The sequence below is a fragment of the Xyrauchen texanus genome, chromosome 42 (assembly GCF_025860055.1).
Source record: "Xyrauchen texanus isolate HMW12.3.18 chromosome 42, RBS_HiC_50CHRs, whole genome shotgun sequence".
Taxonomy (NCBI): domain Eukaryota; kingdom Metazoa; phylum Chordata; class Actinopteri; order Cypriniformes; family Catostomidae; genus Xyrauchen; species Xyrauchen texanus.
In genome coordinates this window covers 20,216,390-20,244,346 of record NC_068317.1, presented here as the reverse complement: position 1 = coordinate 20,244,346, position 27,957 = coordinate 20,216,390, and the positions used below count along the sequence as shown (strand labels likewise).

Genomic DNA, 27,957 nt, shown 5'->3' with positions numbered 1-27,957 from the left:
GTTTTGTTTTTCTTCTTCAACTTCCTCTTTTATTTTATTTCCTTTCCAACTCTGCATTTGTAGATATATATGTTTTAAATGAGAGCTGAGCTCATGGTGAGTCAACTCAGCTTTAATTTACAACAGAAGACATGTTTCATTCATAACAATCCTGCCCGCCTCTTGTTTTCTCCCATTATACAGTCAGATCACGAAAACCCAGGCCTTTAGGGAGAAAAGCCATTAAAGGCACAACACTTGGATGTTTTTCTTGCTTAATGCTTGTTTGGTCAACCTGCTTTATGGTCCCTTTGACAAATGACTAGTCTTTATAGTTACATAAATAGTTTTTCTTGTGGTTTTACAGTTGGAGCTTCCGATAAATCTCAATTCAGATCCATTTGATGGTGAGACACATGCTGACACATGATGACATCAAAATTCACCTGCATGCGACAAGCTGCTGTGACATTTTAGGCTGTGTTGAAGAATGTGAAGTACTGACTGGATCCCGGAGCTCAATGTGGCTTAACTTTTGATCTAAACACTGGTTGGAATCCACATTGGTTTATGTTTTCAAACTGAACCGCAGACTCTGATGATGATTTGAATGAACTCTACTGCCCTGTGTAGTTGACTGTGCAATTAAATGGCGAAAAACCCAACCAATTGCTAGTTTCAAGTGTCATGCACTTTGTAGTGATTTTGTGGTCACCTTGAACACATTCTGACTGTTAAAATTATTTAATGTCCTCTGTGTTTATGGCACATTGCATCCCAAAATGAATTCCCAAATAGTATGGTTGCTATCCAGTCCCCTGGAAATGTATGCGAGTATGGCCAATGGTTTAGCAGCTCAGGATTTTAATAAAGGCCCGGCGGAACTCAATGTTGAAAGTGGTGTAGATGACTGGATTGAGAGCGCTGTTGACGTAGCCAAGCCAGGTGAAGGCGCTATAGAGCTCAGGTGGAATGTGGCATGTCCTGCAGTGAGTATTTAGGATATGAGTGACAAAAAATGGCAGCCAGCAAATTAGAAAGACCCCTGCAAGACATAAAAAACACATGCAAAATGTGAGAGTTGCCATGCATAAACTCGACATTATAAAATCACTCAATAACAGGCATCATCAAATATTAAGTGTGTACTATTTTCAAAGTCAAAATACTTTCTGTAAAAGTGAAAACACTGTGGCTCTGTGGCACATCAAAATACTGCTTTGTTTGTTCGAGCATCTTGACCAGCCTGACATAGCAACATTGGCTCAAGCAATGGCATGAGTTTGGGACAGGCCTGGTTCTACAGGGATGCTTGATGGTGCTAAGCAGCCACAAACATTCATTAAGCACCCTCAATTGAGCAATATTTGTGCTTTATTGCATTTTCACTTTAACTACTAGAGCTGCCCCACTTAATTCAGAAGCACTCTCATAGCCATTTTCCACTGAAATTTTGATGGTTCTTGTGCCGAGCCTGTGCTCCGCTGGTTCACGGCCAGGGCAATCCGGAGCCTATCGTAAACTGGCTGCGCTTTCCACTGATCTGAGAGCAGAAAGGTGACATAATGGGTTACTGTCTACGTGGTAGTTTCAAGTAACTACCTCAAATATAAAAAACATGGCACATCACAGTGTGTTTGTATACAGCTTTTACTCATTTTTGAGGACATATTTAAATATAACATTGGTTTAGCAGATGGTTGTATTTGGATTTTTGCCATAGCATATAATATTATTGATTAAGAATCCCACCGTTTTACTTAACAGATAGCCGTGATCTTCCAAACTTAGTGAGTAGCTGGTAAAAATCCCCTTACAGAACAAAACAATAAAAAAAACAACAGTGTAAGAAAAGCTTACAAAGTTGGCAAATATAACAACTTACTGAGATCAGCTGTAGAGGACACAGACGATTCTATTTATCACGAGTATTACTGGCTGAATTCAATGCCCCAGTTAGTTAGCAGGCTAGTCGGTGTCCGAGTCCAAAACATCATTGCTCCTTCTACTGTCACTTTTGCTTATGTCCTTCTTATGGTACTCCCTAAAGTGTTTTTCCATTTTTTTAGGATTTGGTCAATTGTCCAATTGTAGAGTAGAGCAGAGTATTTTTTTTCCCTTTACGATCTCTCTAGTTTATCTCAGATCTTTGTAAATACCATATCGCAAGTAGAGCACTCGTTTCGTCATGTTACCTGAATGCTTTTGATTTCTGAACATTTTGTGGGTTTTTTATTGTTGTCATAGAGCGAAGAAGTACTCATTGCTGCAGAAGGTAGCTACTGTTGTTGTTTGGGAATACTTTACCATGAGGTCGAAACATTATCCCACCCTCCATCCCCTGACATAATCGGTTCCTACGTAGAGACCAGCAAGCTTTTAGGGCTGATGCCAAACCAGATTTTTGACCTGGAACTGCCTTTTCTGCAGTGGAAATGCGCAGAACAGTTCGAGAATTTGCACCGGCCCAGGAACCCGCACCTAAACCATGTAGGTGGAAAAGAGCTAGAGATTTTTATCTGGAACCGGGCCTGGTTTGGGGTGGGACTATCTATGTTTCTGCCTAATGGAAGACTGGAGGAGTGTTCAAGCAACCCTTATTGAAAACAACAATTATTTTTGCAATTTTGTTTGGTGACGCATGTGGCACAGTAATAACATGCTTCACTTTTAACTTCTGCTTTTTAGAAATAGGATTATGTCATATGGATACACTAAAGACTAAAGGTGGATGAGTTTTTGTAAATGACAAATGTCTTGGATTGAGATGAAAATAAAATGGTGTTTTAGCATTCAAATACCTTGATCTCGACCACAAACATAATGGTCATGTGACAACCTTGACCAATTGACATTGAACTAAGGCAGTTATGCCATTCACTCATCCCAAGACATCTGCCTCCATGAATGTGATTTAATTTGTTCATCAGTTTAGCAGACATCTCACATTACCATTAATGTAATTCATCACTCTACGTAACACTGACTCATGGGGAGACAGTTATCACTAATTGAGCCAAATTGGTGGCTTGGTACTTTGGGTTCCATAAAACTAAGATCCTGGCATCTGACTCTATTCTGTATATGTAGGATGATGCCATTGCCTCAGCATCCCCAGGTGGCCACTTGTCGGCAACCTGACAAGTTGTGGCAAATGCCAGGCACACACTGAGCTTCCGAGAGCGACTCTGCAACCCACTTTCCAAACGTCAGATGAGAAACAGCTGAAGAAATTAATCATTGATTGAAAAACAGTACTGTGACAAAGATAAACACTTAGAATAGTCATTCAAATTCAAAGTTTCCTTTGAAATGTAACAATTCCTTAAAATAGTTTTGATCTTAAAAACCTCCTTAATTTTAGTCCACATGTTGTCAGACCAGGCAGTTTAATCTTTACACAGCAAATTACAAATATAAATCATCTTTGGCCAAAACAATATAGATGTATTGTAAGACACTAGTCAAGTTCTGTGTAAATGAAATTCCACATCACAGCCACCATTGCTGTTGTTATGACATTCAGAGTGAATCTTTTCTTTCAGCTGCGTATGAGAATCAACACATAACGTGTCACCGTTGTAGTGTTAGCTGTAGTAAAAATTATTTCAGGCTCCAGTTGTTGGCTGTGGACTATATATATATATACAAGCAGAGCATCTCACCCAGAACGATGGCCAACATCTGTGTGGCTTTCTTCTCCTTGGAGTGCATACTCCTACAGCGAACCTGACTGGGGCACACCACGAGATGAGCAGGCCGTGGTGGGTGCAGGGTGGTGTGTGTATTCCCGTTTGACAACTTCTTCACCTCACAGCTCCTAATCGTCACCTGGTCCTCTTCACCAGCTTCTTCTTCCTCACGGTTTGACTCATGCTCAGTGCGAGCAAAGGATGCTTGGCTAATAGTGCAGTAGTTTAATGTGACCACAGGAGGCAGCACTGAGTTCTCGGCAGGCACGGTTTGAGCCCGTTTATGCCACAGGCAGCTGCCAAGGAGCCGGGGACGGATCACCTGCTCTGTGGTTTCCTAAACAGATAGAGAGATGAAATGTTAGAGTAACAGTGCAAACTTCAAGGTGCACAGTACATCATTATTCCTGCAAGTGTGTCTGTTCTTTAATTATTTAGCACCAGGAGATATACTGTCCTCATTTCTTCTAATATAACGAACTGTTCTCAAGGATTACTATTGGAGTATTTTTGTTTAAATAATTCTTTTTTTTGTGCATGAACTATCACTTTATGTTAATTAAACTGAATAATTGAATAATCCTTCATAACACAACCCTGCCATTGGATGTAGTTTAGCATCAGGGACTAAAAATAAAATATTTTTCATATCGGTTTGTTTTGCGCAGGAACATTATTTGTTCAGTTCTGGTCTTCCGAAGCCTCCTTTCCAAATGGTAACTGTTTAGAACAAAATAAAAGAACAGCTAATATATTATATTATATATATATACAAATTGAGAGTACTCTGTGCTAAGGGTGAGTGATATACCAGTTAAAGTGTTTCGAGATCTCAAAATTCCAGATGTAAATTTTTTCCTTTGTGGGGGAATTTTCAGGATAGAAATCATAACAAGCATAGTATACAGTAGGCTATATAAAGAAACATCTTATCAATAAATGGATTCTTAATATTAATAATAATATCCCCAATAATAATTCAGCTCATCTAAAATCTATTAATAGCAGATACACACTGCGTGGGGTCGTTTGGACAAAACGTCACCTATTGCGGGCCAAATAATTTTTGTTTTTAACATGGGTTTTAAGGGGTGTCCTTCAGATTTAAAGCACATGCAAGAATGGAATTAAATATGTGATGTTGGGACTTGAACTTGAATTTTAGGACTTGAATTTTAACACATTTACTTGAAATTGAATGACATGAAATTTGAAATTTAAATGTATGTTCCACGAATTCAGATCATTAAATTCAGGTCAAAAAAATTTAATACACTGATTCTGGTTTTATATTCAGTTTCATTACCATTGTTACTCGGAGAAAAATATCTGGCTATTTTAACCACGAAAAATACGATGAAAAGCTGTTGGATAGTTTTTCACACAGACAAATCTATAAAGCCCAGAACATATTTTTTTATCACCTTCGAACCTACAAATAGAAGCCAAAAGAAGAACGCTATTGGCTGTAGTCAACCATAAGCTGGATACGCTGTTTAGAGTGTTTGAGAAACATCCGAGCAGATTCAAGACTTAACCGATCATCATTTCATCACAATAGCATTATAACATAATAACATAATAGGTTAACACCAGAGAACAAGACGAGATACCTGAGAAAACTTGTCATGATCGGAGTGGAGTGCTGCTTATATTGGTTCCCTTAGAACTCAGTACACTTGACTTTGCGCATATGACTATTAACGAATATTGAGAGTGCCTTCCACATGACCTAGTTGAAACCTCTCTACAATAATGCCAATAGTCTAAGACTGCTATGGTGTCTGAGCCCTGCCCATTTTGGTGTGAAGCTGTCTGCTATAAAAACAGATGCACAAACACCATTTCATCTCTTGACTAGAAGCCCTCTACATTCGCTGTTGGTGTCAGCAGGTGGAATCATGACGGAAAGAATTTCCGCTCCCCTGCAGTGCTCCGGCGAACATCACACCGCCTTGACGCTTCGCTGAACGAATAAATATATTTATATTTATATACTTACATGTTTATACTTACCACATCCCGCCGTCAGATCAGCATGAAAGCTGCGTTTACTGTCTGGGCCACGGCCAAGCAGAGACAGCTCTCATGGAGGTAGACTGTCCTCACAGTGAGGGCATGAGTCTCAAGATGCTTTGCTCATGAATCACCCTTGTTCTGAGGGATGATTCAGCCTCACATGCCCTCCCACCCATCTCTTCTGTGATACCCGACGATTCACACGAGGGGGTATGGTCACGAGGTCAAGCTTGATGACTTTGAAGTGGCCCACATGGCTGCACATGCCCCATGAGCCCCTCAATCTCTTCGAAGTGCATATTTTCTGATTCGCAGTGTGCAAGATGATAGCAGTTCAGCAGTTCTGACGCTGGGTATAATAATGACGATGTCATGTCTCTCACTGCATCAGGCGAGTGGTCAGTAGATGATGCTGCTGCCCCTCCCCCAGTGAGGGTGAGGAACGTGCACATGCCACTGACAGGGAGGTGCTCTGCATCCTTACAAGGGTGGTGGAAGAGCTTCACCTTGAGCGGTCTCCCCAGATGAACCTGAACAGTCTCACCTCAGTGAATGGTTCATGCAGTCCAGACGCTATCAAACGGCAGCATCTCGCAAATCTGCCTCAATCTTCCCTGAAGTTCATAACGAACTGTCTAAGTCCTGGCACGCGCCCTTCTCGGTGCACTCGCGCAGTGATGCCATTCTCTCTAATGTGGATCACAGGGAAGAAATCGGTTATGCCCAACCAGCTACCAGCTACCGCCTCCTGTGGAGGAGGCGGTAGCTGCACATCTCTGCCAAGAGAGTAACCGGCTGTGGAAATCATGCCCCATACATCCTTCCAAACCATGACGACGTACGTCTGCACTGACAGTAAAAGATTACTCAGTGGCAGGACAAGCTGGATCAGCACTCTACGCAATGGCGGTGCTCCAGGTATTTCAAGCCAAGCTCCTCAAGCAAATGGATGAGCACAGCTTCGATTCAGAGACATTCAAAGTAGCGATGGGCACGAGTACTCAAAGACTCGGGTACTTGGACGTGGCAGCAATGATCGATCTTGAAAACGATGATCGATAGTGATCACACATGTTGTGACTTTTCACTTGTTTCCAAATCCAGTGACAATTTCCTGACAACTAAACACAAACGTGTCAAAGAGGGAGCTTATTTTTAATTTTGAGAGTGATAATATTGTGACTTTGAGGGGTACATTGATTATTAGAGACTTCTCATGGCAGACAAACTGATACGACGCTGCAATACTATCATTACAATAATCAAAACAAAGAGAGTGTAATTAACCGTGTTTTGAAAACCTGTCTCTGTAAAACGTTAGCTAAAAACAGCTTTATTATCATTTATTGTAAGACCTTTGACTCGTTAATGGATATTATTTAATAAAAGTGAATGATTGTCACTGACTAAACTTCCCTGCCCTGCGTGACATAACACACACCTGCATCTCAACGAAATGAATGAAGATTACCGCTCGAGTTTCCAAGTTATAAAGTGATATAAAGTGTCATTCTATTGCACATTCCTCAGTTGAAATCTTCACATAATGACAAAATATGATGCATTATATATTGATTATGCAATATTTTGTATATTTTGTATCATACTATTTTATTATAGCCTATAATAATAAATAGACAATACACTGGAACAACAAGATGCAATGAGGCAACCATTGTTTGTCAGACATGTTATTATATATACATTTATGAACATGTAATTTCCCCTTAAATACTCCACGAGTACTCGAGTAGACAAAATGACCAAAATGCCCATCCCTAATTCAAAGAGCTCCGCAATGCTACAGACTTAGCAATGCATGCCATGAAAGTCACTGCTCAGGCCATTGGCAAGTCCATGGGCAACCTGGCAATTCTGGATCTATATATATGGCTGACACTATGATTGAGTGTGTGACGAGGAGGAGGGTGGGGCCGCGCCATGATTGTGCACGGCCGGTCCCCAATCGCACTAATCAGCTGAGGAGAGGGATAATGCCGAGCCGGATGCGGTGCTTCGGGAAAGAGAGAGCTGCACGGAGCTGCTGTGTGTGTGTGTGTGTGTGTGTGTGTGTTTATGTTTTTTGTTTAATTTTTCATTAAAATATTACTTTGATGCTTTGTCTGGTTCCCACCTCCTCTTTGCCCATTTGAACCATGTTAGAGAGTGATAAGGAAAAAGCCACTCAGTTGAATGCTTCCGTGTCTCCGGCCGGCCTCTTTGGTGGCTCTGTGAATAAGTTTGCTGAACGTATGTCACGACTCAGGAGCAGTCACAGGCTATGAGACACTTTATGCCCAAACGGAGTACATCACAGCCGGTTCACCCTTGCTATGTTTCGAGCCAGTGCCCAAATAAAAGCCCCATACCTGCGGCCACACGGGCACCTGCGTATCAGCACGCACAGTCAAAGTGCTCCTGACGGGCACAACCCTTTGAAGTGGAGAGGAGAGCCCGCAGTTCCCTCTGGGTCTATGCCAAAAAAGGCTTGATTGGAGACACAATGCACTGTTCCACTTCTCCCCACTATTATTTGTCGGGAAAGGAATATTGTTGTTCACAGTATTGTTTAAAATATTGTTTCTGTGTCTTGCACTCAAAAACAATTATGTGCACCCGCACGACACATTATATCAGACATAAGCAAACCGTATTGCCCTCTGTCCCGTTACACGGACACGTGGCGAGCCCTAACATGTATTTCAGAATGGGTGAAAAAAACAAACAAACATGGTTATACGATCCAATTTGTATGCCGGCCACCCCGTTTCAACGGTGTTCAGTCTTCCGTGGTTTCATTCGAAGACTTTATGAGCCGAAATACACAATCTCCTCCTGAAAAGCGTGATAGAGATTGTGCAAAATTGTCAAGCCCAAAAAGGGTTTTACAGCCATTATTTACTTGTACCAAAGAAAGATTAGATGCAGGACTCACTCCATCAACACTCAAAGTGTATGTGGCAACTATATCTGCATATCACACACATAAAGCTGGCTCCTCTATAGGCAAGCATGATTTAATTATGAGTTATAGGGTAAGACTTGCCCAATTGGTGTTAAAGCGCACTCAACTAGAGGCATGGCCTCCTCAGGGGCATGGACAAATTGCGTGTCCAAATCGGATTGTCCTCTCAAAACACATTTGCAAGGTTTTACAACTTAGAAGTATCGTCTCTCTCTTCACAAGTCCTCTCTGTTTAGAGCACTTGCTATCCATTGGCTAAATATAAATACTTATGCTTCACCCTTTTAGGATGAGCTCCCCATCTTTTACACAACTGCCTGCATTCAGGCCATTGTAATTTACCATAAATCACAAGCACTTACATTATAAATAAACTCCCTTCCCGACTGGGATCGTGAAGGAGTTAATTCATACAATATGACTATAGTTCATATATTTGTCCTTAGTGCTCCCCTCCTGGCCCAACGTGAGGGTCACTCACTGTCGGTCGCCTTCCCACGAGACTGCTGCATCATGCTTCCTTTCTTGGAGGTTGTGTTGTGTAGTGCGGCATGATGGGATTCTGTACCCCATATGCGTAAATAAACACAATGTCAAGTGTACTGAGTCATAAGGGAACGTCTCGGTTACGTACATAACCTTGGTTCCCTGAGACGAATGGAACAAGACATTGCGAATGCTAGCCGCACTACAACACTCAGAGTTCTGGAGGCACGAGTGATGCGCTCCTTGTTCTCTGTCAGAAATTCTGAGGAAATGGTGTCTGTTCTCCTGCTTTTATAGCAGACAGCTTTGTGCCAAAAAGGGCGGGGCTCAAACACCATAGCCAATATTAGAACATTACCATTATTGTAGAAAGGTTTCAACTAGGTCGTGTGGAAGGCACTCACCATATACATTAATAAACGCAATGTCTCGTTCCCTTCGTCTATGTAACCGAGATGTATTCATGCATTGATGAATCAAACTTCCCAGGGGATACTGTGCTTACCATTTGGTTTGGTGATGTGTTTAATTAACAAGGTAAAATTACTGTAAAATGTTCAGGAACACAGTACTTGGTATGAATGTATACCCCTCTCCATTAGCACTGTCTTTACCACCACACTTAAAGTACTTATTAAGAAGAAATAATAATGAAATCTTCTTACTATTGTAGGCTTAATTGTTTTTATATTGCATATTACTGCATATTTTATTGTTTAATTAAATGTATTTCATCCCCATCATTATTGATTCCCCCTTCTTTGAGTCTTTTATAGGTTAATTGTGCATCTTCTATTTTAACGTTACCAACGTCTAAGTATCAATATGAACTGTAAGCTACGTTGTGATTATTCAAGGAGTTTGATTACATAAATGCTTGATTGCTCTTTCTGAGCACCCCAGATGTCTTCGTCAAATTGTCCCAAATCTAAATCTGAAACCTGAATCAGTGTATTAAAAAACGTAGTCTGAATTAACAATCTAAATTCGTGCCACATACATTTGCATTCAAGTTTCGTGTAATTCAATTTCGAGTAAACATGTTTAAATTCAAGTCCTAAAATTGAGTTCAAGTCCCATAGAGAAGCCTCATTCTTTGGCGCAACAGGAAGTGATGTAATTCCGAAAATTTACTGTGATGGTCTTTGGTTTCATTAAAAAAATTATCAGAATTTGAAAATGTACCTGTGTTCTAACATAAATTTTGTTCATATTCAGTATTCGTTTTCTTTCCTTGAACCATTTTTAGTCCCAATTTAGTGTTGAGAAATACACTACATTATTGAAAATGAGACTTTCAATCCCAGAGGAGAACTGAAAAACTACAGTATTAGTATAGTACTTTCGGCTAGATTGTCCTATGGAAATCTCAAATTAACAGCATTTTGAAATTTGAAAGGCTCTAGAGTGTATTTTTATGGCCAGTACAAGTTACATTAACAGTATCTTATCAATCTACACAGTAAAGGTTTATTCAAGGGCTTCTGATAAAGACTGACCAAGGCTTAATCAATTCCTTATCTCTACACCTCCTCTTGTTTCTCAAATAATCAATTTAATTCCACTTTTTGTATCCCAACTCTGATTCCAACAGCTGTATAGCTCCCTTAGTTTCCTGCTCCACCTTTGAAGGAATATGTGACAGGGTCAGTTTTGACAAATGGAGTGTGCCATTGAGGGGAGAAAAATCTCAGCCAAAGCCACAAATTTACAACTCACAGCTTACAGCCCCAGGGAGAAATCTGTGTAGGCACGAGAAACACAAACGCACTTGCTATGCTAAAAAAGGAGGGAGAAGGCTGCCAGGAATCTCAAAATACCTTCTAAGATTCATTAACAGTCTGTCGCTCGAGCAGGCTCATTTCATGCAATATTAGTGTCGCACACATTTCTGTACACACAGGCAGTCACACAATGGTATACCCACATTTATCACGTTGATCCTAATGGGGGAGAGGTCTTGTTTGTCTTTGTGAGTGCCGTCTTGTAAATACGTTTCCTGTGGAGAGATTTTAAAGAGTCAGCAGGTAAAAATCAAAGAAGAATAAAAAAAGGTCAAAACTAATTAGGGGAACAGAAAAAAGGGGGCACAGCTTTTAAATGTAAAAGAAAACGACAGGGAAACGAGGCAAGCCTACAGTGAATGAAGTGGGGCATGGAGCAATGAACTGTAATTGTAAAAAAATGTAATTCTCTAATAGGTGCCCTGTTGAAAAGACCAGCTTAGACCAGTTTCAATTTCTTTCACTCGTTTTTTGCAGGTAAGCGCCGGTCTAGTGCTGGTTTAGCTGGTCCAAAAATTAGCTGGTGAAGCTAGTCAACCCATCATGGTCTTTGGTGCTGGTTGACTGTTCTAAACACAGTTTAGAAGCCTGCTGGGAACACCAGCACACCAGCATTACGACAGTTCCAAGATATAATGTCCACTGTGTGGTGCTAAAAGCGAGTTAAATGTTTTTCCAAACAGATAAGGTTTTTGAAGTTAATGCTCTATCAAGTTCTTGGCTTGCATGCTCTTCTGGACTAGTACCACGGTCATTGCAACATAATATAATTTGAGCTATAGCACAATTTGATGGTGCATGAACAAGCTTATAAATATGGATGGTATTTATATATGCTTGTATTTCCTTTCAAGTTTTTGCACTATAGTAAATGTGTTTTGATGTCATAAGACAGCATTGTGTGAGGAACAAGGCGAAAAGTGTCTATAAATTGATCATCTGCCCTTTTACTCATGGTTTGTGTGAAAGGGAATAAAATGCATTGTTGTTTTAGTGCCTCTAGTGTTAGTCATTTGCAAAAATGTTAGTAATGAAATTCTTTGTGACAAGATTGCTATATGCTGGTCTTTTCAGCAGGATGGGCTATGATGTTTTCATTGAAACATATATGACTGGAATGGATCTCTTTCCCCACTTAAACACAATGTTCAATAATCAGGCCAAGTCTGAGTTTTCATACTCTTATTATGCCTCTAAGGCTTTTATTACGTTTACTACTGCTCTCTATATGGATATTCAAGACTATTTTGATCCCTGAAAATTTTGACATTGACATTAAGTACTATTCCTCTGATTTGCCCCACAATGGAAGATTTATAGATGTAAAGGTGAACTTATAAGGGCCTGTGGCAATTCTCACGCAACTCTACATTTTTTACAGAGCTCTTTCATTACTCATAGACAGATTAGTCTTCATCACAGTCACTTATTAAAGTTTGTTATAAGGTGCTTTGGGCACTATTTATTTGTCCCAAACACTGCTCTCTTAGGCTGTGTTGGTGTAAAGTTCTTGACACTTTTGATATATAACAGTGATATTCCAATCTCTATTTTCTTTGCAAATGAAAGTTTCTTAGGTATCAGGTTGTTCATCATTGTTGAAATCTAAGTATTAACTTTTCATGTGGTTCATTTCCATTATGCTTTTGAAAACCTCTCACCATGAGGATCGTCTTTGCAATGGTATTCTTTAAGTCACATTGCATTTGCTCCATTACAAGTATCCAGTAATGTTTTATACAACTGATTGTCAAGAAAAGCTGAAACTCTCTGTGACTGTTTCATTTAAAATCTGAACAGTCCAGAGTTAACAATGAAACTTTTACTGCTCAAATACTTTGTAGGTCTGTACATGTTATTTCCAAACTTAAGTCTCTGTGACTTCATTAAAATTAGGATGAGAAAAAAACTTTTTGACAGAAAGAAAAATATTCAGGGCACCCTAAAAAGCTTCTCCAAATCACAATTTGCTCTGATTAGCTGTAACTAAACCTTGCAATAACATTCCTAAGGAGCACAGCAGAATGGCTTTGTTGGAAGTTTTCCAAAGACCGACTGTGTGCGTCTCACTTTCACATGAAGTCAATGATCCAAAGGCTCTATCCACAGATCGGGAATGTTGTTTCACTGAATAAAACAACCCTATATTTCCTAACAAACCTGGGGCAGTGGTGGCTCAGTGGTTGAGGCTCAGGGTTACTGACCAGAAGGTTGGGGGTTCAAACCCCAGCACCACCAAAATGCCACTGTAGGGACCTTGAGCAAGGCACTTAACTCCAGGTTGCTCTGGGGGGGGATTGTCCCTGTAATAAGTGCACTGTAAGTCGCTTTGGATAAAAGCATCTGCCAAATGCATAAATGTAAATGTAACAAATGCTGCCGGGATTCAAAGCCTCTTTGAATTTATCTGAAATGTAAAACTGCACTCTGTAAACTGTAGTTTCGATTGAAGATAGCTCCTTAATGACCTGAACTGAAGCTTAGATATTTTTCTAATCCATTCTTACCACCTGTAATGGATACTTCTTTAAATGCATCTAGCCATTAAGCACTATTATGGGTGGATTATGTTGTTTATAGCAGTTTTACTGAGACAGTTGACAGTAATCCCAAAATCCAAAATATTCTGAATAGCATGTATGTAAATGTGTTGCTCAGATGGATTTTTGAAATATGAGAATGTCTACTCTTACCACTGATGGTGGTGCAGATGCTGGTTGAACTTTGCCACTGCCTTGACGGAATGCAATTCTCTTTCTTCGCCTTCTAAGGAAGATGTAGATGCGTATGTAGACTAAAAGGGTCACCACGAAAGGCAAGTAAAACGACACCACGGAGGAGTAGATGACAAAATCGGGATTTGAAATCGAACACACCGCAGGGTCATCTGCAATGCGTATACATGCAACTTATCATCAGTACCTTGTATACAGTTACAGAGATACCACAAAAAAAAAAATCTTACAATATTCTATTAACATTGGAAACACTTCACAATAAGGTTGTATACAGTGACAAAAGTTAACAAAATAGTTAATGAACTTACAATGAACAATACTTTTACATGTGATTAAAACCCTATTTATCAAATGTTAATTTCTACATATAGCAATACATTTTAACATTGTTTACTTTACCATCAGATAATTCATTATGAATTAATATGAACTAACAGTAAACATTAGTATACAAATTTACATTACCAAATAGTTCATTATACCTAATTCAGTAAGTAATGTTAAAGGGATAGTACCCTAAAAAATTACAAATCTATCAATATATACTCAACTTCATGTTGTTCTATACCCATATGACTTACTTTTCTCAGTGGAACACAAAAGGAGATGTTAAGCAGGTATAGAAAAAAGATGCAATAAAATTGAATGGTGACATCTCCTTCTGTGTTCTGTGTTTGTGTTTTGTGCTGTGTAAATGTTGACATAATTTTCGTCCTTGGGTGAACTATCCTTTTTATGTAGAGAAACTTCTTGTAAAGTGTTACCGACATTTTTTTTCCAATGTTGTACGATTCTTTTGTTTGCCACAATAATGCCAGCTAAATATTTCACTGCGAAACAAAGTAATTAAGATTGAATATTCCAGACATTAAGTAATAAATCAGTGTAAATGTATGTAATAGAGTCAGCTGTGTCAAAACTATCATCAGTATACTTAACAGCAGTAATCTGTGTCATATAAAACTGTTTCTGCTGAAAAATAATTACATCCTTAAAGTCCTTCTCTCCCATCTGCAGTACACAGAGCCGAGGCAGAACGAATTTCATGCATATCTAGGAGGCTTGAGTGTATGAGAGAGACGTCATTCATTATATCTCACCGTGAAACTAATTAACTGATTAGTCTAATTTAATGGATGGTTAATTCCATCCACAAACTTATTTATCTACCATCTGAGGAAGACACATTGAAAGCTATATAAAATTACCCATCTCTAAAAAATCTGTGGTCCTAAAATGTATTTTAAAACTAAATGTTTCAATCACATCTCATGATAAAATGTGTCATTACAATTCTATTAGTTAGGCACTTACACAGTTTCTGTGCAGTGCTTGGGTAGGAAGAAACCTACCCAAGTGGCAAACAAGCACCGTACCAATACAGTTTAACATACAAAAGTAAACAAAATATCCTAGGTCAAACATTGGAACTTAATAATATTAAATGTTTTGACAATGAGGGCATTGGGGATGATGGTATTGGAATTGTTAAAATGCATTTTGTTTGCAGATGATGCAAATTTATTTTACTATGAAAAAAATAGATAACGTATTAAATGTAATGGGAAAATAATTGAAGAAGGTAAAAAAAATGGTTTGATATAAATAAATTGTCCTTAAAAATTGGTAAAACAAAGTACATGATATTTAGTAGTAGAGAGATTAAAACAGATTCAAATAGACACTGCAATAATTGAAAGAGTAAAAGAAACAACATTTCTAGGAGTTATTATTAATGATAAATTAAGCTGGAACGGACACATAAATCAAGTGAAATCAAAAGTAGCAAAATCGATTGCACATTTGTTTAAAGTCAAGGATTTGTTAAATGAAAATGCTTTATAATTGTGCCTTATATTACAATCGTGCTGCAGTATGGGGTTACACTTACAAGTAAAATTGTTATGCTTCAAAATAAAGCAATAAGAATTATTCCTAGAAGTAATAATAGAGAGCCATCTGTTATCTATTCGTATAACTACAGATTTTGAAATGGATTTCAATGTTGTTCAAATAATGCATTTATTACAGAAAAATGTACAAAATATGTTTGTTATGAGAGAGAGTCATTATAATTATAATTTGAATGGATTGTGTATATTTAAGAGAAGTAGTGGACGGACTGATTTGAAAAATACATTATTACACTAAAAGGAGTAGAAATATGGAACAAGCTTAAAAAGGAATTTACATTGTGTAAAATGATTAACAAATTTAAGAGAATGTTTAAATATGAAACAATTTGTTAAAAGGAACATTGTACATTGTATCTATACATGTGTTTAAATAAATGTATAGGTGTCATGTATAGAAATTAAGATGTTAAACACACTGTACATTTTGTTCAGTTTGATTCATATAATTTATTTGTTTAGATTAAGATAAATTATAAATGTAATATAGCCACCTTGTTCTTATTTGTTTAAATTTTTCTCTTCTATTTTCTTACCCTTTTTCTTATAAGTTTTGAAAATGGACTATTGATTGAAATATTGAAGAGAGAATATAAAAATGGAGAGGAAAAAATCAGCCTATTCCTTTTTCAGATGACAGGATGAATTTGTGCCAAAATAATGAGTGTGTGATTCAATGCACAGCTTTTAACATTAACACAAAATAACAAATTTTCCTCCATTTTAAAGGAAACTTTCATCCAAAAATTAAAATTTCATCATTTACTCACCCCCATGTTGTTCCAAACCAACAAAATGAGATTTTAGGTGGAATGAGAGTCTCAATCACCATTCACTTTCTGTATGAAAAACATTTAAACGGAAGTGAATTTTGACTGAGACTGCCAGTCCTACACATTGTGCATAACATCACTTATTGTATCCCATGGAAAAAAAGAATTAGTGTTTAGAACAACATGAGGGTGAATCAATGATGACATCATTTTTATTTTGAGGTAAACTATCCCTAAATTGACAAGCTTCTTAATTTTGTTCACCTGTAGTATTGAATCCAAAGAGAAGGGGGCAGGAGACTGCGAAGGCGAGGACCCACACTGTAGCAATCATTAAAGAAACTCTTTTGCGGGAACTGTGTGTGGTGTTGTATAGTACTGGCATCACCACAGCTGTGTACCTATATAGTTGGAAGAGTTAATCAGATGGGAATATACATAAGAAAAAGGTCACACTCACTGAAGCACAGAATTTAAGAGTTTGTGATTAGATAACAACTTATGGAAAAACTTTTGAAAGACCCCACTAAGTAACTTTTGAATACACCACAGTAATAACCTAATATGATATGTAAAAATATTCATTTTAAACTTTATTTTACATAAACTTTCACTAAGAAGGCTTTTTCAGATTCTGCCATGAAGTGTATTGCTAAAAGGATAAAATGAATTAGCCTCATATATGCCAGAACTTTGAATGAGCATGTTCAAGAAAGAGTTTGCCTGTATATTGAAGAATTAATTATGCTCAATCCCATCAGGGTGACACAAATGCAATTGTATTAGCTAGTCTCTGCTTTGTGTGATCAGTTATATCTATAATACAAGCACAGAATATCAGCTCTGGCAGGAAAGTGGGGGAGAACCAGGCCAGTCTGAGAGGGTTAATCAACCTAAATATGTTACATCTATGTCCTGCCCTCTGTCTAGTTTTCTCCTGAATACTTTTAGCTGAGCTCCTCCATTTCCTTCTGTATGATCTCAATACTTACACTGGCCCCTGTTACACTAATTCAAATTCTACTTATAGGTTTTCACACTCATGCTATGTGACCAAGGGCCACACTCTGCTCTATGTATAAAGGTGTTAATGATACATCTGTCACTGTGGGATTTGCTGATTCCATACAAATGAAAAAGGTTTCCCATGATAAAAATAATGATCATATAGTGGAAACATACAGTACTACAACATGCACATGGACACTCAGTGAGACACTCACTGTATTAACCAGTGACTCACTGGTTAATACAGTGAGTGTCTTTTGTTTCCAGTTCCATTCTTCAAAAACACGTGTCTTTTAAATAGTAAAGCAGTGATCTACAACCTAGGGGTCTGCCAATTAGTGTTTGATCCAATCCCATTTTGTAAAAAAAATGATATACGCTTTAAACAAAAATATAATAGTAAGTTAGCACCAACCAAAACTGCAAACAGGAGCTAAAGTTCCATTTTGCCCCACCCACATTAAAATGTACCACATAAAATTTATGTAATGCTCAAGTACATGACTCGGCACAGCAATAATGATTATTTTCATGCCTTTCTGATGTAAGCATAATAAGTATGTAAATAAATTAATTTATTACTATATGCATGTTATTATAGCCCAGGCTTCAAATGCAACCATCAGTTTTATACATAGTATGTAACCCGCTCAATCCACCAAGTGGCCCTTGGCCTAAAGAATTAAGATCCTTGTATTAAGCAATACAACTACTGTCACTAAGCAAATTATTTATGCAAGGTCTCCATGAGTGCACATAAACAAAGGGCCATTTTAAGTTAAAGATGGAACATATTGTACAACATTTTAGCATAAAGCAACCTAAGGTTCCATATAGAGTCCTTGGAGACTTAGACATACATGCATGTACATGCACAAACTCCCTACCTGTCAATGCTGATGGCACACAGGTTAAGTATGCTTGCGGTGCACATCATCACATCCAGGGTCACAAACATATTGCAGTACAAGCGACTGAAGAGCCAAGCTCCACCAACTACCTGCACAAGTAAAACATGGACATGCTAAGGGTACTGTCAGTGTCACAGTCAATACATTGGCATATTTCCCTGTTCAACCACAACTGGGACTAAAAAAAGTTAATTGAAAGGAAATAAATGAAATTCCACACTGCCTCGTTGAGTTTTTCCATGCCACTGCAAAAAGAAAGAACTCTTTTTGAGAGTCACAGCTTTTATCTCTCACACTCACTTTGCAAATAATGAGTGTTCCAAAGGCAAATAGACCCTGAATTCCTCTCACAGGAGGACTACAGAGATAACGCCCATACGAGTGCAGAAGGAGTTAATAAGGCTCTGGCAAAGATTAATGTGTTTTATGCTATACTGGATCATTCAGAATGCTAGGTGTTGAGCTTCATGACAGCCATCTCTTCTTTTCTCCTTCCTGGCAAAAATCAGGAGCAACATCATTTCTCCTACTGCAGACATTCATGAGATGTAGGGCCAAATTTATCTTTGGCTTTGGAGTCTGAATGCTGTCTGAGTGAATGTTTTTCACCACAAACCAACTTAAAAGCAGGGCAGAGAGTTGGAATATATCAGCCTCCAATTCTGATGCCATCGCTTTATGAATTCAACCTCCAGATCCAGAATAATGAAAATGATTGTTTTTCATTGATGGAAGAAGGAATTTTACCCTTAAATTGAAGAATGTAATTTCTGCAGCACTAGAACGAAACAGAATTGCAAATACAGTATTATGATTGCTTTTCAAACAGGTTTCCAGAATACCCCACCCCCATCTTTCATTGGTCGTAAAACAGACAGTCCCCCCAAACTTATTCCATTGGATTGAGCCAAATTTGTTGTGTCAGGATGCTCAAAATAACAAATAAATATTTGATATTGCCACAGATTCACAGTGTTTACACTAGGGAAATAAACCTATGAATGGCTTATTGGTACATTATATTAAATATTATCTATTATACTGCATATATTGAGGACGTATTAGCAAAAACTTTAAATCAATAGATTTACCATTTCCATTTGATTACGTCATCTGCAATGCTTCATGAGATTGTAGTTCATGCCCTGATTAAAGACAGTACACACTTGTATCTTTGTCTTTTTGTCTGATTTTCTTTGCTTCAAATCAAAGTATGTGATGTTGTGATTCAGCACAGAGCTGGTTGGTTTGGTAAATGGATTAGAACTCTTTTATGAAGGGTTTTATGAAATGCTTATGGAAGAAATTAATGGGAAAAATACTTCTGGACCCACACAACTGAAAAGGTGGGCGGACACTGTTGCGCTGTGTGAAACATAACTTAACACAAAGAGACTTGGGTATCAAATCCTTTAGTTATCCCCTGTCTCTTGCTCTCCAGTCTTTAAGCTTTCCAAACATATTGGTTTTCAATGAGTCTTGTTTCTCCTGTCATTGTCAGGCAATCATCTATTGATGGAATGAAATAATTGAGAGCATAACTACTGTGTGCATTTTACATTTCCCTTTTTGATTTTAACTAATGCAAAAAACAAACAAACAAACAAACAAAAAATCTAGAGCAAAATTTTCCAAAAACTCATATGAGTTTGTCTTCATATGCGGACAGCAGGACTAATTTATGAAATTTTAAATAATACAGAGCTATAGAAAGTCAAATTTTCTTTTTAATCAAATTGTTAATTATGTTTCCAGAACATGTGTACAGTGAAATGCACTTTGGCAAAAAACTCTCAATGTTCTCTCTTTGCACTGTCAAACAAACAAGTGATAGTCAGTGTTGAAGCATTTTACCAATCACAAATTGGCATAAATAATTCTTATTCAAAGTAATAATCAGCATCATGCAATCAGTCATATTTTAGGAGTGAATGCACTAAGCTACAGGTGAAACTCGAAAAATTAGAATATCGTGCAAAAGTTCATTAATTTCAGTAATTCAACTTAAAAGGTGAAACTAATATATTATATAGACTCATTACAAGCAAAGTAAGATATTTCAAGCCCTTATTTGATATAATTTTGATGATTATGGCTTACAGCTTATGAAAACCCCAAATTCAGAATCTCAGAAAATTAGAATATTGTGAAAAGGTTCAGTATTGTAGGCTCAAAGTGTCACACTCTAATCAGCTAAACACCTGCAAAGGGTTCCTGAGCCTTTAAATGGTCTCTCAGTCTGGTTCAGTTGAATTCACAATCATGGGGAAGACTGCTGACCTGACAGTTGTGCAGAAAACCATCATTGACACCCTCCACAAGGAGGGAAAGCCTCAAAAGGGAATTGCAAAAGAAGTTGGATGTTCTCAAAGTGCTGTATCAAAGCACATTAATAGAAAGTTAAGTGGAAGGGAAAAGTGTGGAAGAAAAAGGTGCACAAGCAGCAGGGATGACCGTAGCCTGGAGAGGATCGTCAGGAAAAGGCCATTCAAATGTGTGGGGAGCTTCACAAGGAGTGGACTGAGGCTGGAGTTACTGCATCAAGAGCCACCACACACAGGCGGGTCCTGGACATGGGCTTCAAATGTCAAACGTCTTACCTGGGCTAAAGAAAAAAAGAACTGGTCTGTTGCTCAGTGGTCCAAAGTCCTCTTTTCTGATGAGAGCAAATTTTGCATCTCATTTGGAAACCAAGGTCCCAGAGTCTGGAGGAAGAATGGAGAGGCACACAATCCAAGATGCTTGAAGTCCAGTGTGAAGTTTCCACAGTCTGTGTTGGTTTGGGGAGCCATGTCATCGGCTGGTGTTGGTCCACTGTGCTTTATTAAGTCCAGAGTCAACGCAGCCGTCTACCGGGACATTTTAGAGCACTTCATGCTTCCTTCAGCAGACAAGCTTTATGGAGATGCTGACTTCATTTTCCAGCAGGACTTGGCACCTGCCCACACTGCCAAAAGTACCAAAACCTGGTTCAATGACCATGGTATTACTGTGCTTGATTGGCCAGCAAACTCGCCTGACCTGAACCCCATAGAGAATCTATGGGGCATTGCCAAGAGAAAGATGAGAGACATGAGACCAAACAATGCAGAAGAGCTGAAGGCCGCTATTGAAGCATCTTGGTCTTCCATAACACCTCAGCATTGCCACAGGCTGATAGCATCCATGCCACGCCGCATTGAGGCAGTAATTAATGCAAAAGGGGCCCAAACCAAGTACTGAGTACATATGCATGATTATACTTTTCAGAGGACCGACATTTCTGTATTTAAAATCCTTTTTTTTATTGATTTCATGTAATATTCTAATTTTCTGAGATTCTGAATTTGGGGTTTTCATAAGCTGTAAGCCATAATCATCAAAATTATATCAAATAAAGGCTTGAAATATCTTACTTTGCTTGTAATGAGTCTATATAATATATTAGTTTCACCTTTTAAGTTGAATTACTGAAATTAATGAACTTTTGCACGATATTCAAATTTTTCGAGTTTCACCTGTATATACAAAGCTATAGGATGTCTTAGGACAAATAGTGCTGAAGTACACATTAGCGTAAATTGTGTTTAGCAGCATGGTGTTTCAAGCTACGAGAGCTTGAGTTAGAGGCAGAGAAGGTTGTTGCTGGCTCGGTTGTGCAGCCTAGCCAGAGTAAGGTCTCTAATGTGCCTCCGTCAGGTGATTTGTCTGCTGTCACCTCTGATGTTAGCAAACATATTGCATTGGTGCCGCAATTTAGAGGTAGATTCATATTTTAGTGCGTTTGAGTGCATCGCTTCAGCTCTTCGTTGGCCGAAGGATGTTTGGTCTCTTTTGCTACAGTGCAAATGAATAGGAAAAGCTCAAGAGATATGTACTACACTCTATTTACAGGAGAGTCTGAAATATGAGTCAGTGAAATACGCTATTCTCCGTGCTTATGAGCTGGTTCCCGAGGCGTACCAACAGAGGTTTAGAAGTCATAAAAAAAATATATACTAACCAGACTAATATGGAGTTTGCAAGGGAGAAAGGGATTTTATTTGATAAATGTTGTACCTCAAGTAAAATTGACGATTTTGAGTCATTAAGGATGTTAGTATTGCTTGAAGAATTTAAAGGGTGTTTGCTTGAGCGTGTGGTGGTTTATGTTAATGAGCAGAAGGTAACCTTGTTGTCACAAGCAACAGTATTATCAGACAAGTTTGTGTTAACACATAAAAATGTTTTCACTTCGACATGTACAGAGGAGTCTCCAGCTGTTTCTTCTCAGTCACTGTTCACTCATTCCAATTCCAGTGTTCCCTATCCTAAAGAAGTTCGGGAATGTTTCTATTGTCATAAACAGGGACATGTCATCGCTGATTGTTCTACTTTAAAATACGAACACCAACAGCAAAGCAAAAGTGTTGGGTTAGTAAAACTCTTTAAAAGGTTAGTAAGGTAGCCAGTGAAGACAATTCCTGATGCTAGTTATCATCCTTTACTTCTGAAAGGGTTATACTTGTTAAATGGAAAACAGGAAGATCAAAAAGAGGTCCAGATGCTTAGACACATGGGGACGGCACAGTCATTCATTGCTATTGATGTTACCCTTGTCTTATGAAACTTCCTGTGGTTCTAGTGTAATAGTGCAAGGAATTGAAACAGGGTTCCTAAAGTTGCCATTGCTTTGTATACATCTGCCAAGTGAACTAGTAACTGGATTTGTGAAAGTTGCTGTACTACTGTCGCGTATTCCGGTGATTGGAGAACCTTTTGAACAGATAATAGTGGATTGTGTTGGTACGTTGCCTAAGACCAGATCAGCAAATCAGTTTTTGCTTACCATGATATGTGTGGCTACTAGATTTCCTAAGGCAATTCCTTTACAAAAAATCACTGCATCTTTTATTATTAAAGCGGTGGATAAGTTCTTCTCCACATTTGGACTGGTTCAAATTTTTGGTAAAAATTGTTTGTACAAGTAATGAATTCTCTCACCATAAATCATAGAGTTGCCAGTGCGTACCATCCCGAAAGTCAGGGCGCACTGGTACGCTTTCATCAGACTCTGAAATCAATGTTGCGTAAACAATGCATGGAGAAAGGTAGGGATTGGGATGTGGGAGTTCCCTTGGTTTTGTTTGCTGTGTGTGAAACAGTACAAGAATCTTTGGGGTTTAGTCCAGCAGAACTTGTGTTTGGTCATAATGTTAGAGGACCTATACAACTCCAAAAAGAACAGATGTCAAAGGTGGATTAGAAACCAGAAACTAATGTATTGGAGTATGTTAGTAACTTTCGAGACCGACTAAAGAGACTCTAGCTGCAGTGCAGATGGGAATGAAAGCCCAGTTTGAATGGAAAGTGGTTGCCCGATCTTTTCTGCCTGGTAATAAAGTGCTTGTCCTGTTGCCTGTTCCAGGGTCTGCTCTATCCATTCGTTTCTTTGGTCCTTATGTTGTTACAAAGAAAATAAGTGATACAGATTATGTGATTCGTACTCCGGATAGAAAATGCCAGACTCGAATGTGCCACATCAACATGTTAAAGGTGTATTATACCAGAACTAAAGCTCCAGCAGGAATTATAGATTGGACTGCAAAGCCCGTTATTTCCTCTGTGTGTTCTCTCCTGGTATTTCAAGTATTTATGAGGATGAGGAGATAATCAAATTCAGTGATACTGAAAATATTCCATCTCATTTTACTCATTTATCTGCAGAAAAGAGTTCTGACATTATTCAACTAATCAATAATTCTCTTAATCTTTTCGGTGATGTTCTTACCCAAAGCTCTGTTTTGCAACACGGCACACGGCATTAATGTTAACTTTGCCAGTCCTATTAAGCAACATGTTCACCGTGTTAATGTAGTAAAGTGGTCTCTTATGAAATAAGAAGTAAGTTATCTACTGGAAAATGGACTAGCCAAAAGCAGCTGTAGTCCTTGGAGTTCCCAAACCTGACAGAACATTCAGATTCTGCACTGATTACCATAAGGTGAATGCTGTAACAGTGCCTGATAGTTATCCTTTACCCCACATGGAAGATTGTATAGACAATGTAGGTTCAGTGTGTTTTGTGAGTAAATTGGATTTATTAAAGGGGTACTGGCAGGTTCCACTCACTGCCCATGCTTCGGAAATTTCAGCATTTGTAACACCTGATAATTTCCTCCAATATACTGCCATGGCTTTTGGGCTGCGAAATGCGCCCACAACATAAATATCGTACTAGCAGATGTACCCAACTGCTGTGCATATTTAGATGACATGTGTGTCTTTTGAGAATGGTGTTTGAAAAATTTGCAGCAGTTTCCCTAACCCTCAACTTAGCAAAATGTGAGTTTGGGCAAGCTACTATAACATATTTTGGTAAGGAAGTTGGTCAGGGTCAAGTTTGCCATTTGGAAGATAAAGTAACAGCTATTGTTGATTTTCCAGCTCCTACTACTTGCCGAGAACTGTGTAGAGTCCTAGAGATGGCTGGGTATTATCATAGTTTTTGTAGGAACTTCTCTACTGTCGTTCATCCCCTCACAGCATTATTGAGTCCAACTAAACCTTAGATTTGGTCCAAAGAGTGTCAACATGCTTTTGACAGTGCAAAAGCCCTTTTGTTGGATACTCCTGTTCTCACTGTACCAGATTGCACTTTACCTTTCAAATTGGAATTTGATGCCAGTACAGTGGGAGCCAGTGCTCTTCTACTCCAGGAGGAAGGGAATGGAATAGAACATCCTGTTAGTTATTTCTCCTGCAAATTTAACAAACACTAACTGAATTATTCTACCATTAAGAAGGAAGCTTTGGCTCTGTTGCTCGATTTGCTGCATTTTGAGGTTTATGTTGGTTCCTGTAATGCCCCTGTTATTGTTCATACCATTCATAATCCCTTGTTTTTTTCTGTATGTGTAATCAGAATCAGCACTTGATGTGACGGTCTCTGATTGTACAGAGTTATAATTTTATAAGGATGTAATGTTTGATTTTTGGATTAATTTGAACAAAACATATATGTTTGATCTTAAGTGTGGGGGTGTTACGTCCCTATATATGTATGTGTATGCATGGTTGGTTTTTTGTTTGTTTGTTTTTTTACTTTTGTAGTATATGTAAATACTCGTTATCCATTTATTATTGACATTTTTCATTATGGTGTCGTACTTAATAAATTACTTTTGCACCATATACTTACCTGGTTGCTTTTGTCATTTGCCAACCCCGACACACACAACAATATCAATCCACAATTAAAATTTAACATCCCCCACACCCTAGATAAAAACAAGGGTTGTAACAGATTGCTATTGTAATTCTTGTAATGTCATATAATTTGTGTAATATGGATGATGTACTGTAAAAAAAACTCTATTTAGTAGGTTCTAATCTGTGTACTCACTTCTAAATAGACCGCCCAGGGCATGACCAGGGAGGCAACCAAGAGATCAGCTACAGCCAGGCTGACCACCAAGTAGTTGGTGGTGGTCTGGAGAGCCCTCTCTCGAAGCACAGCTATGCACACTAGAACGTTCCCAAAGACAATAGCCAGAATAAGTAGGGAATACAGCATGGCGTAGTAATTCCTCTTCCCTTCTTCTAAGCCTTGTGCCAGACTGGAGTTTCCCCCAGGGGTGAAAGAATGGTCTGAGTCATTCCAGATCCATTCAGTGCTGCTTAACAATGCCATGAGTGTTGAAGATCTGGGGAAAGAGAACAGTTATTGATTGGGGGAGCAAAAACATTAAAATCAGAGACACCAGAAGTCATGATTACATCAATTATAAGTTTTCTAATGTGTCTATATCTTTGAAGCTATTTGAAGCCTTGTACTTGTGCTGGTGTCCCTGAATTTTATACTCTGCAGAAAGACTTCACTGCATGAGATATTACAAGGTGATTTTATATGCCACTGACAAAGTACAGCTTTCAAATCAGCCCAATCAGCTGCTCAAGTAACTCAACTTTGTGCTGATTGATAGCAACAATAGAAAGAAAAATATAAGGTATCCTAAAATATATTTTTATTTATGTGGAGAAAGCTCATTTTTCAGGATTTCTATTTGTCCAGAATTACAGCAGGTGTTTTAGAATGTGAAGGCTCAGTTGAACAAAAAAACGAAGGCCAATTATACAGCACATTGATTCAAGTGAAAAAGGGTCCTGTTCTGAACAAGCATAAATCTTAAAATGATATGTCAGACGGTATGCAAGAATAAGATACTGTAAGAAGGGGAGACTGGGGTTTATTGGCAAACTTTTCATACGTAGCTGAATATCTCTTGGAACAAATCTTAAGATACCCCAATTAGATAGGTGCAAGTGAAAGCTTATATTTTAAGTAAAAAACAAAACAAAAACACATTCAACATCACAAAATATTTATTGACTTTTGTTAATAAATGACTTCAGTTTATGTTGTGCATCTGTGCCAACCAACCTCATATTGGTGAGGCTGACAGTGCTAAAACACAAATGTTTTAAGAGAGAAGCAACACAGAAAAACAAACAATATTTTACTTTAAACCAGGACAAAAGAGCGTAACACATAATTGTCATATCATTAATATCAGTTATGATTATGCAATTAATATGACTAAATATATGTGATTAGTATATATGATTCAATTTGGTTTGGCATTAACCATTTTTACTTGTATAAATTGTATGCAACATGTATAAAACATATTTAATTACATTAAGGATAGCAACTAATTTTATCATTGAACCATGTGTACATGTAATAATAATGACTATTATTATTATTACATTATTTTGTGTGTGTCTGTGTGTGTGTGTGTGAACAGGTATTGCATTTGTAAATAGTGTTTACGAAGGTAATATATCCTTTATTTTTTCCCAATTTGCTAACTTACCCAAAAACTAATGTGCCAACCAACCCAAAGTCAATGTGCCAACCAAAACCACTCATACTCTTTTTTTTTTAAACGATGTCAGTCAGCCAGCATAGCTTATCACTGGCTTACAAATCTTATATGAAAATATAACTGATATCATCACTATTAATTAACCATAATTCATATATATTTAAATTCTTTCTCAGTATATTATTTCAATAATATTTTTTAGCAGAGAGCTTCATTTTCTGTTTTGTAATATAAAAGGAAAAGTTTTCTTCATCTTAACAGATTTTAACATCAATCAGTGTAGATCAAGAGTGTCAAAAAACCGTTTGCCAACCAACCCGTCTCTCCAGATTGTCATGTCACAGGAATACCTTATATAACGCCTATAGCTACAATAGCCTCAAACATCATTTATATTTATTAATCCAAAAATACAAACTGAAATATAAATACAGTCTTGGTGTGATAATATAATGGTTATGATATGTTATGTTATATGATATGAAGTCCTTGATATAGATGGTTGATGTTTCAAAATGCATCGATCGATTATGAAAAAGTTCTTTCCACAGTGCTAATTCTAAAGTCACTCTCACTGACGAAAAAAAAAACCCCATGCTGTTGATATCTGCAAAAATGCACCCTGAAAATGGCAATGTGAAAGCATGCATTAATGAGACTGCTGGATAACATCAATTCATATTTAACATTTCTGTACTGGGACATTCCAGCAGTACAATTTACAGTGCGTCTACCTGTTAAGCTTCTCCAACGAAGAACCGAAAAGGAACATCTTCTGAATGAATTTTCTCCGAGATTATATTTGTCTGTCCATTCGTTCTACGCTCAGCAAGGGACTCC

The 27,957-nt window shown here is 37.9% G+C and overlaps 1 protein-coding gene across 1 annotated transcript; it reads right to left on the bottom strand.

The window, feature by feature from the left end:
- drd3 (dopamine receptor D3) lies at positions 1–27,957 on the bottom strand. Its single transcript, XM_052115097.1, has 8 exons — positions 27,852–27,957; positions 25,632–25,932; positions 18,245–18,357; positions 16,614–16,750; positions 13,619–13,812; positions 11,069–11,140; positions 3,645–4,008; positions 1–1,024 (listed from the first exon to the last, which is right to left on the bottom strand). Exons 1-8 carry the CDS (start codon positions 27,887–27,889, stop codon positions 828–830), a joined length of 1,416 nt encoding a protein of 471 aa, XP_051971057.1. The 5' UTR covers positions 27,890–27,957; the 3' UTR covers positions 1–827.